This window comes from Trachemys scripta, chromosome 1 (assembly GCF_013100865.1).
Source record: "Trachemys scripta elegans isolate TJP31775 chromosome 1, CAS_Tse_1.0, whole genome shotgun sequence".
Lineage (NCBI taxonomy): Eukaryota > Metazoa > Chordata > Testudines > Emydidae > Trachemys > Trachemys scripta.
The window spans coordinates 231,725,098-231,736,328 of record NC_048298.1 but is presented as its reverse complement, the minus strand read 5'-3'; the positions used below and the strand labels follow the sequence as shown (position 1 = coordinate 231,736,328).

The window sequence follows — 11,231 nt, the reverse complement described above, 5'->3', positions numbered from 1 at the left end:
TATTTGAGTTCTCTTTATCTTTAGTGATTTTGCTCTTCTCCTTGTCATGCTCTATTTTTGCCCATCCTCTCTATCTCTACCTGGCTTTTGACCCTTCATTCACCCTCCCTTCCTCTCATCCATTTCGCTCCTTCCCATCCTCCTCTGGGGATGACCCCTACAATGCAGGTGAGGAGTGTTTTGGAGCGTGCAGTGACTGACTAACTTGTGTGTCACTGACCAAACGTGGGCGAGCCAGCAGCCAGGCCTTCAATTAGTCACATCCTCTTGCTGGCATTAAAAAACAAACACAGACATCCAAGTGATCCTCCTCCGGGCCTCTTCTGCGTTGGCCTTTCCAGGCCACGACCTACACCACTGAGCACTGAGGGGCGGGGAATGTCTTTCCTCCAAAGACCCTGCAAACGCTTCAGGGCAGGTGCCTGGATTCACTTTGATCATTTTCAGGGGGCCCCCCTGAACTGAGCACGTGCCTCCGCGTGGGCGGCCGGATCGGGGCCTCACGCGCTCACAATGAGGACTCTCCCGCAAGCCGGGAAGCGGCGGCTCCTGGAGCACGCTCAGGGTCGCGAGCCGTTCAGACTCCCCCACCCCCACCCCGTGTTCTCAGGGCCAACGGTCGGGGGAGGAAGGAGCGGGCCGGGGTCAGGGGACATTAACTCTTCCGGTGCCGCCTCGAGGGCTCCCTCCCCCCGCTCGGCCCCGGCGCGCGCACAGGGCGGGTCTGTGGGCGGCAGCGGTTTGCGCAGGAGCCGCACGCAGGGCTCACCGCGGGACACCCCCTCACTTGGGAGCTCGCCGGTCGGCCCCGCCTTAAGCGGGAGGAGCCGGCGGCTCAGCCCGGCCTCCGCCTCCCATTAGCTGCGCTCGGGCCGCAACTCCCCCTAGGGCGCCCGTTACCTGCGCCGCGGCCTGGCTGGGGAAGTGGGCGGCGCCCCTCCGCCGCTCATTCTGCCCGCGGCCCCGGAGGAGACAGGCGACGCAGACGGCCCAGGTCTCCCCGCTGGCCGCGGCCGTGCCATGCTGTGCCGTGCCCGCCTGACGCTGGTGGCGGCGGCGCTGCTGGCGCTGGGGGCCCCGCGCGGCGGCGGCGCCCGGCTCCTGGAGTGGTACACGGCGTGGGTGAGCACCGCCTACACCGAGCCGCTCAGCAACCGCACGGTGCGGGGCAGCGCCGAGAGCGGCCGCTACGGGGACAGCTCCCCCAAGGAGAGCGCGCAGGGCCTGGTGGGCATCCCCCGCGGCGCCTCCGCCCGCCACATGGACGGCTGCGCCTCGGACACCGACTACGATGTGCCTCTGCCGCCGGGGAGCCGCGGGCCGCCCGGCGGGGAGCCGCCGCCGCCCTGGATCGCGCTGGTGGCCCGCGGGGGCTGCACCTTCAAGGACAAAGTCACCAACGCGGCCCGGAAGCGGGCGGTGGCCGTGGTGATCTACAACGAGCCCCGCTTCGGCAACGCCACCGTCTCCATGTCCCACCTCGGTGAGTGGGGCCGCAGCCGGGGCGTTGAGTCGCGGTGCCTGGGGTCTCGGCAGAGGGCGGGGCCCGGGGGGAGGGGGCTCGAGGAAGGAGGGTCCGGTGGGACAGGAGGACACTTAAGGGGGGAGTGAGGGGTTTTGGGGGTGGAGCGGGGAGGCGAGGGTGTGTCTGGGTTCAGCATTCCCCGGTTTTGTGCTTCTAGCCAGTCTAGTCAGTGGCTCACACTGGTGACACGATGCTTTTCGGGGGAAAGGGAAAAGGGGAACACCATGAAGAGCCCTTACGAAGGACGTGTAGGGCTTGTTTCCTGTCACTACATAGAGTTTTTCACTTGACCAGAGCTTTTACACCGAGTCTCTAGGAAGGGACGTAGAAACTATCAAGAAGTGTTGCAATGAACCTATTGATCAACTGCCCCAGGTCTTTCTGTGGTGAGTCTCACAGTAGTATCTGAACACATAATACATAAGAAGTTAATATGTTGCTCTTTAACTACAGGCTGAACAAATTTGTACAGGAGACCGCAGGGATATGTAAAAATGGCCACTTAAGACAGGGAATTACCTATTGGATGAGTCTTCAGTGCAGGCTTTATTGTAGTACTTACCACTTCATCGTCAAAGTACACATTATAGTTCTCACACCTCTCTGAAGTAAGGTAAGAAAAGTGATGTATAGAGGGATCAAATTGACTTGTCTAAGCGTGCCTAGCTATCTGTAGCCTACAGCAGGTGTCTGTGACTATGCCAAGGTAAGAGCTCAGGTGTTCTGGCTCCACACAGTCTGCTGATTTTTTGTGTGTGTGTGAAAGCATTACCTGCTTGAGAACTTAAAAAAATGGGTAGGGTGAGTGGTGTGTGTGTGTGGGTTTTTCTTTTTTGTTTTGTTTTTTTAACTATTAAGTAGGTTTAAAGGCATAGGAGGAGACCTTCAGGGCAGGATATAAGGAGTAAGAAATCAAAGCATAGTGTGTGGGGGAAAAACCCTGTCGCAGATATCTGCAGACCTGCCACTGTGTAGTAATCTTACTAGTATCCAGGCAATCTTTCAAGAGGATTTTAAATAAATTTTAGTCGTTTTTTTAAAAAAAACGAGTTTTCTTTTCCTCTAGTAAAATTTGCTGAAAGTCAACTTCGGAGTACCGTTGGCTCAAAGTATATTTGAGACCCTGAAAGGAAGCAAGTCCCTCTTGAAATAAGTGAGTGGCACCATCCTGCAAGTTGGAATTATGATTAACTAGTACAATTAAGCTGCTTTATAAGGCTAGGTCTACACTAGCACTTTTGCGGGTAAAATCTTCTGTTTGTCAGAGGTGTGGAACCCCTCTTCCCCCAACAACAGATGTTTTACTGACAAAAGTGCCAGTGTAGACAGCACTGTGTCGACGGGAGGTGCTCTCTTGCTGACATAGCTACTACTGTTTGTTCGGGGTGGTTTAATTATGCCAATACGGAGAGCTCTCTCCCACTGGCATAAAAGCGGCTATGTGGGAGACCTTACAATCGCATAGCTGCAGCAGTAAACATACCCTAAGACTACGTCTGTGTTGCACACTTTACAGCAGTGCGTTTATGCCGCTGCAGCCTTGCCGTTGTAAGGTGCACAGTGTAACTGCTCTTTGTCGCTGGGAGAGAGCTCTCCCGGCGACAAAATAAAACCAACACCAATGAGGGGCACTAGCTTTGTTGCTGGGAGCACACCTCCTGCCAATGAATTGCTATACACACTGGTGCTTTTCATCATTAAAATTTTTGTCACTCAGGGGGGTGTTTTTTCACAACTCTGACAAAAATGTTACCTACAAACATGCTATTGTAGATATAGCCTAGGTGTCAGCTTGGGCTTCCTGGGTTGGGTTAATAACTCTCTCACAACCCTCATATTAGGCCTCCCTGTTTCTTGTTTTACTTCCCTGTGCCCGCATCAGAAGGATTTGTGTTTCTCAGGTTAGGTCTACACTACAAACTTTTCTTGGTACACCTCTACCCCAATATAATGCTGTCCTCGGGAGCCAAAAAATCTTACCGTGTTATAGGTGAAACTGCGTTATATAGAACTTGCTTTGATCTGCTGGAGTGCGCAGCCCCGCCCCCCTGGAGCACTGCTTTACCGTGTTATATCTGAATTCGTGTTATATCAGGTCGCATTATATTGGGGTAGAGGTGTATTGTTGATTGGGGTATGAAGAGACTTGATTCATGACCAACATAGCTGTGCTGGCAAAAGCCCTTAGTGTAGACAGGGTATACTGGCAAAACTGCATTTTTGCTGGTATAGCTTATTTCATCAGAAGAAGGGGTAGACAGTGAACAAGAGGACATATTGAATATACTTTCCTGTTTAAGATTTGCATACATGTGGTTCTGAGCTATACACATCTAGGTTAAATGTGCATCCGGATTGGGATCCGAGCTACGGGTGGTACTTCCTTGGCTCTCTAGTACTAAGCTACACAGAATACATTAAAAAGTGCTTAACACGGATTGATAAACAGTGCTGATAAGTAACAAGATATTATAAAAAGAGAAATTTTCATCTGTTGGATTACAAATAAGTAAAAGTATTTAATTTTAGTTGAGTGGCTGTGCAGATGAAATTGTTCTCTATAGCTGGTAATGGTCTTTGGCTTGGTTTACAGATGGAAATTGTTTCTGATTTCTCTCTTCCTCTTCCCCCCCCCCTTAACTAATTACTTGTTTTTATCCTCGTAATGGCTAGAGTGGTGGGTATTCTGTGACTTAAAAAAAGGCCAACTGACATTAAGATCTAAATATTCTGGAGGGAGAGTATTATTCCATTGGAAGAGGCTCAAGCCTTAAAAACCTTTTAAAGATTTTTGATGAGGCTATTTGTATCTTTGAAATGAATTCTCAGTTTTCAGTATTTCTTTGTCCACTTCTGATTGTAGGTTCCTCAGGGCAGAGACATGTCTTGCTGGTTTGTAAAGCTCCATGTACAGAAATGGCAGTGTAATAATTTCTTAACATGGATGAGAGTACAGTCCTCTTAGGTTTGTGAGAGAACCCTGATGCTTTCAGCATTATCCTGTCCAAGGGTTGCCTCTAAAGGATTTAAAAATACTGGAGTCAGAAAATGTGGTCTTCTCTTGATGGATAATGAAGGGGTAGGTTGAATTGCTAGTTTAACACAATTGAAATACCCTATTAAGATGCAGGCTAACACATTTGAAGCTGCAGTATGTTGTAGCTTAGGAGGAAGCCTTGGTGACATGACCAGCTAACACCGCTTCAAACACAATAGCCTACATTTTAATGGGGTTTTGCAATTGTGACATTAACACAATTGGAAAAAACATATTTTTGCCCATCAAAACATATCTTCATGGGGAGGAAGTAGTCTTGAATAAGCAGTCTGGAATGTATAAGGAAGCCCATGATGTTGATCCCAGCTTTAAAGCCTGAAGTCAATAGTTTCATGAGTAGGGTGGGTTGAAATCATTCCCTACGCTACCCCATGTATCAAGCTGGCTTCTTGTAGTTCTATTCCTTGTCTCCGAACTGGGAGGAGGAGAAAATCAGGCAGGGAAATATAATTCTTTGAGGAACCATAATAGTTTTAGCATACAGGGAAATAGGGGATGATACAAATGGCACTCTTGTCTCCCAGGTCACCTGAAAGTTGCACCTGTGGGTCTCCAGAACATTGTTAGCAAGTGAGCCCCCTTTCTTTGTTAGGTGCAATTTATTTACTTTAGAAAGATGTTGCGACAGACACCTCTGACAAAGGTCTAAGAGTGTGCTGTTTTCGATAAACTGAAATAAATCCCCAGGAAGGGGGAAATTTTGGTTTTGTTTACAGTAAGTCCCATGCATGTCTTCTATTTATTGTCTGGCCTGCCACAGTGCGCTGATTTAAAAAAAAAAAAAAAAAAAAAAAAAAAAAAAAAACACTTATAACTTCAAGTAACTCTCTCATGAAGATAGACTCTTGACTTGAAAAGGCCTTAGGTATTTCCACAGCAAACTCTGACAGATACCATTTAAAAAGACTTGAAATTCCTGTTGGTCCCATCCCAGAGTTGGATGGGATCTGGCTTGAGTACTTTGGGATCTGGCTTGAAACTGTTTATTACATGTGGCAAAATGATCCAGCTCTTTTGTTCAATCTTCAGCTACTACTATAGAGTTATGAACTAACAAATGGATACTTATGAATGCATTTTAGTACTTTAAATAGAGACTTTAAATAGAGCCTGATAAATTGTATTGATCTTATTTGCTAAATGAATCTTAAGATCAGCATCCCATTATATTCTGTGGAATGAAGCATGCAGGGCCTCAATAGATATATTTTATTTCAACTATTTCTAGTACGTGTATAAGTTCTTATTTTCTTTGTGAAATTTTCAAATGCAATAATATATAATGTAAGCTGTTTTAGTAATTAAACTTGCTTTGTCAAAGTAATTCTGCTTTGTTTTCAGAATTTTAAGCATTTTCCATTAATGTTGTCCACCTCTTACATTTTAACTTTTAAAGGATTGAATTGCATTCAGATAATAAACTGGAGTAAGTGTGCATTCTGTTGACTTTTTCCCCCCCTTTTTTCCAACAGGAACGGGCAATACAGTGGTAATTATGGTTGGATATCCAAAAGGGATAGAAATTTTGGAACCAGTACGCAGAGGGATTCCAGTAAAAATGACTATTGGTGTTGGCACAAGACATGTGCAAGAATATATCAGTGGACAGTCAGTTGTGTTTGTAGCCATCGCTTTTATCACCATGATGATTATATCACTAGCCTGGCTCATATTTTACTATATACAACGTTTTCTATATACTGGGTCACAATTTGGAAGCCAGGTAATTGCAGATGGTGATAATGATTTTAAAAAGTAACCTTATTAAAAGTTTTTAAAGTTTTTCTCTCTTACATGTAAAATCCTGTAAAATTCTTTCTGTGTCCGATACTAATTTTATTGAAATGTTATTTAGCACCATATTTTCTTGTCTGTGACAGGCCATGGATGCTGCTTAGAATGAATACATTTTTGAATGAATACATTTTTAAATGAATTCACTTATAAGCAGCATGTTAATTGACATCTCAAGCCTATTTAGCTTTAATAACTAGATTTTTATCTGAAATATCTGCCTCCTACCAGATCAAGTTTAATTTAGAATTGGGCAACAATTTTAGTGAAACTTGGTACAGAGCAATGTTTGATGACTAGTGTTCACTGGGTGAGATGTATTATTTCTCTTCCTTCCTTCCTTCCAATTAAAACTGTAACTTAGGGAATTGCTTCCTCCTTCTTTTCCAATCTTCAGCTAGAGAGCTCTGTTGAGTAAAGTTTAATGGAGAGAGTCACTGGGCCAACTACTAATGGGCTGAGGGGTGAAAACATTCCTATAAACCTAAAACGTTGTATTGTAAAGCTTTACAAAAGCTGACCCTGAAGCTGGCATTGTGATTGTAGTTCAGCCCCAATCCTCTGGTGGGTCACAACCTGCAAATTGATTGCAGGGGGGAAGCCTAGTGAGTTGCAGCAAATTACCTGGGCCATTAGGACCCAGTAAGAGTGCTGGAGGGAGGGAGAGGAGCAGTTCATTCCCTCCAGTTGCTGCTGCTGCTGCAGCTACTTCCTGTGCCTCTTTACAATCCCTCTGCTTTTCAAGAGCAGTTCCTCTGTACTCACTGCTCCAAATTAATGGAGATTTGGCCCCAGGATGAACCACAGAGGGCTGTGTAGTCAACTTTACGTCTTTTTAGGACGGGCTGTTCTAAACTTCTGGACCTGATTACTGGGGAGAGAGTAGGTGATCAGTAGCCCCATCGGTATCTCACACTTTTTTTATTTTTTTTTAATTTTTTATTGAGACACCCACAAAATGGATAGGAAATCAATTTAGGAGTGAAAAAATCCAGGCTTTGGGATGTGGGACAACTTCAGCCATTTTGTGGGCTGCAGATTTTAAAAAAAGTTAATCATTAGTCTAGTGGACTGCATACGGGGATGAGATTCAGAAGCTACCCAGTTAAAAATCTGCCTTTGCTACTGACTTACATGGCCTGGAGGGGAGGCAATCAATCAATAACATGCTTTCCCAGTCAGTAAAATGAATACAGTACCTCAGAGGTATTCTAAGAAGCAAAGGTTTTTGTACAATGCATTGAAAATGAAGCCCTGTGTAAGGATTAGGTGTTAATGATAAAAATGTTTCCTGGAACTTCATATTTCCAGTCCAGAACAAATCGGCGGGGGGGATACTTTCATATCCGTATGTTCAAATTGCTAATAGTTGATAAATCTAGCTTTATGAAACAGATTGAGTATAACATAATAGTTGGATAGATTAGAAAGATGATTTTTAACATATGTAATAGGGTGCCCCAAGATGATGATATGGGAAATGTCATTTCCCATATATGTAAATATGCCTAAGAATGTGATCCTACAGACTTTACTTATGGAGTAGTCTTCAGTCAGACAAGTTGTCCTATTCTCAAGTAGGATTACTTGTTTAAGGGTTACAGGATCAGGCTCTAAAACTGAGAACACTATTACAGGCTGTCTTTTGGAATCACTAATTTGGTAGAGTTGGGAAACAAACAAAAAAAACATTTGCAGTTGGAAGCACGGTTACTATTCAGTGACAAAATCTGATAAAATTGATTAGAAAAAGTGTATAAAGTTATATTGACTGGTCTATCTTCACTGTTCAAAATTAGTATTGTGTAAATGGTGACTATTAAGTTGTGTTTTTTTTGGGGGGGGCGGGAGAGGCCTGAAGTGGTGTTGGTATCTTATGCCCTGATCTGCATTTTGGTTCACGTGGAACTCCATTGGGTTTCTGAATAGGCATGAAGTTACATCTGCATGGATCCAAATGCAGGATTGAGATCACCCTTAAGAATTTTTTACTTTAATGAACATTTAACTATACAGTGTCCTCTTAAATTGAAGTCCTTTCCTCAAGCCATTCGTGTTACAATAAAGGGCATATGTTTGCATTTGCAGTGGAAAAGAAAATTTGAGACCCAGACTGAGCAGAATAACATTTTTCCATACTTTCCAGATGGATTATAGATTCTTTATTTTAATCCTCGTTCTATAGCAAGAGGGGCTATTTAAGATGTAACTGCTCCTCCCTCTCCATGCCCTCCTGTTTTACATGTAGTTGTAACTTTGCAGGGAATATGTAGCAGGTTAAATTGATTTGGAGAATTGTGCAATTGATGCGGTTTCTTAAACATTTTCTCAGGTTAAATGAAATACATTCTCTGATGATCATTGTCTGTCAGACCTCTTGGCAAGATAACAGGGAAGATTATCAGTATGCTGCAGATACCTAGCTGTGTCTCTCCACTTCCTTTTGACTATCCAATATGCACCACCAGTATATTTGCTTATTGGATTAACTGTGGTCCTGTTATGTGTCTCCTTCTTCCTCTCTATACTGGTTGCCTATAAAGTGGGGAATTGATTTTGTCCTTGTCTCCACATGTATCTGCACTCTGACAATACGCAATTCTTATGCATCTCACCAGTGTTTATATCGATAGATGATTGTGTATTTGCTGTAGTGCCCCATACAATGTGGAACTCCCTCCTCTTTAATGTGCATTGGTGGGTGGAAGGCTTTATAAACTTACTACAGTGACAAAAGGTGGGAATTTCCTGAATGTATTCAAAGGTTTTGTAAACTATACTGAATACTCTAGTACAGGGGTCGGCAACTTCTTGTACATGGCTCGCCAGGGTAAGCACCCTGGTAGGCCGGGCCAGTTTGTTTACCTGCCGCATCGACATGTTCGGCCGATCGTGGCTCCCACTGGCTGCGGTTTGCCACTCCAGGCCAATGGGGGCTGTGGAAAGCCATGGCCAGCACATCTCTTGACCCGCGCCGCTTTCTGCAGCCCCCATTGGCCTGGGGCGGCGAACCGTGGCCAGTGGGAGCCGCAATCGGCAGAACCTGTCGACGCGGCAGGTAAACAAACTGGCCCGGCCCGCTAGGGTGCTTACCCTGGCGAGCCGTGTGCCAGAGGTTGCCAACCCCTGCTCTAGTATTTAAAGTTTTTCATAATTTGGTACTCTTTCACTGAACTTGTGTAACATTATTTAAACATTCTCTCACCACTTTAAGGGCCACAGAAAAGAAACCAAGAAAGTGATCAACCAGCTTCAGTTGCATACTGTTAAGCATGGAGACAAGGTAATTTAGTAACTTAAACTGTTTTGTTTGGTCAGAATGGTCTTTGCAAGCTTACTTCATTGTATTTATGATTTCAAAAATAAAAATGATTTTAACTCCTGTTGGGCTGTCTATAAATTAGAGTGCATGACTGTCTTCTTTTTATTAACCTGTTTTTCTCTGTCTCTAGAAAGCAAGTTGAAAAATCAAATCCTCATTACTACCTCTAAAGGAAAGGCAGATTTATAACTTAGAGTAGTAGTAAGTTGTACAAGACATCACAAGACCAAATTAGAGGGTTTCTTATTTCTCTCAATTACTGTAGGTGGATAGTATCTTTATAATAAAAAGACTGTAATGAAAACATGAAGGCCAGTATTTAACATCTAACAAAGATACATTTACCAGCATAGGATCTTGGCTAGCGTCAAATGTTAACATTACAATTGAATTGTGCAATATTTCCCATGATCTGTTGATTACACAATTCCATATATTACAAATCTGTTAGTCTTTACTGTTTTCTTTTTATGATTCTAGAATAGGAAGAAATGCATAAAAATTGTGATTAATCCTTTAAAGAATGTCTCATTCCCAAAGATGTTTACATATTTCTAATCATTACTTCATGGACAGAGAAAAGCTTATTTAAAATGTCTATATTAACAAAGCTTGACAGATCTTCACTCCTAGACTTTCTCTACTTCCCATGTGGGCTTACTTTGTGAGACTATAGGCAGATTATTTGCAAAGACAGGTTAAATTTAATATAACTTACTGGAGCAGGTGTACTTCTGTGAAATGAGTTATCTAGAAGTAGTGTCTTATGTTGTCTGGACAGATGTACATTTTGTTTTCCTTTGGTCCAGTCATCACAATCACAACAGTTTTCCTTCTATTCTTTATTGTTGTTAAAGCTGATTCCCCATTCTGGCACTTGGAGCACAGAAGGTGGGGGCCCGCAAGGATTTGTAAAAATGAATACTTGCCACTCCAGGCTTGTATTAAACGGCCAAGATTACAGCTTTTTTCTGACCTTGGCTTGGTAAACGCTATCACCACCCAAATGCAAAACCCCTTTTTGGAACCCCGGAAGGCGCACTTGGGAATGCCTTTCTGTGGGGTACACTCATGCCCTTTCACTCCCCCTCCGGGGAAGAGCTGAGAAAGAAAACAAAGGAAATTAGCTGTTGCCACCAGCTAATTAAACAACATATGCACAAACCTCTTAGGACACCAAAAATCCAATCTTGTTCTTAAAAAAAGGTAAATTTTATTAAAAACAAAAAAGAAAGAAAATACATCTGGAACTCAAGCTTTTGCAAGATTTTAAAAGAGCAATTCTAAAAATTAAGCATTCAAACTAGCTTTTGGGGGGTTCAGTTTAAAGGTTTCAAGCAAACAAAAGCATCTGGGGTTAGCACAGGAGTTCACTAGCTTAAAAAGTAAACAGAAATAAAACTAATCGCGTCTTTCTAAACATTCCTGATCTACTTACACATTTGGGGTTCCAAATAAGTAGTTCTAGATCATAGCTAGGCTTAAGATCATACCTAGGCTTAAAGCTTCTCATAGCATAACTGCTCCCTGTT

General features: G+C 43.7%; 1 protein-coding gene across 3 annotated transcripts in view; it reads left to right on the top strand.

Annotated features, from left to right (window-relative positions):
• Window positions 1-892: 892 nt before the first annotated feature.
• Window positions 893-11,231, top strand: part of RNF149 (ring finger protein 149) — a gene marked incomplete at its 5' end in the record, with an annotated part of 30,521 nt that continues 20,182 nt past the window's right edge. For all 3 annotated transcript variants that reach the window (XM_034757994.1, XM_034757993.1, XM_034757992.1), the window contains 3 exon segments: window positions 893-1,483; window positions 6,056-6,306; window positions 9,592-9,660. In XM_034757994.1, the coding sequence (XP_034613885.1) occupies window positions 1,021-1,483; window positions 6,056-6,306; window positions 9,592-9,660 (783 nt within the window).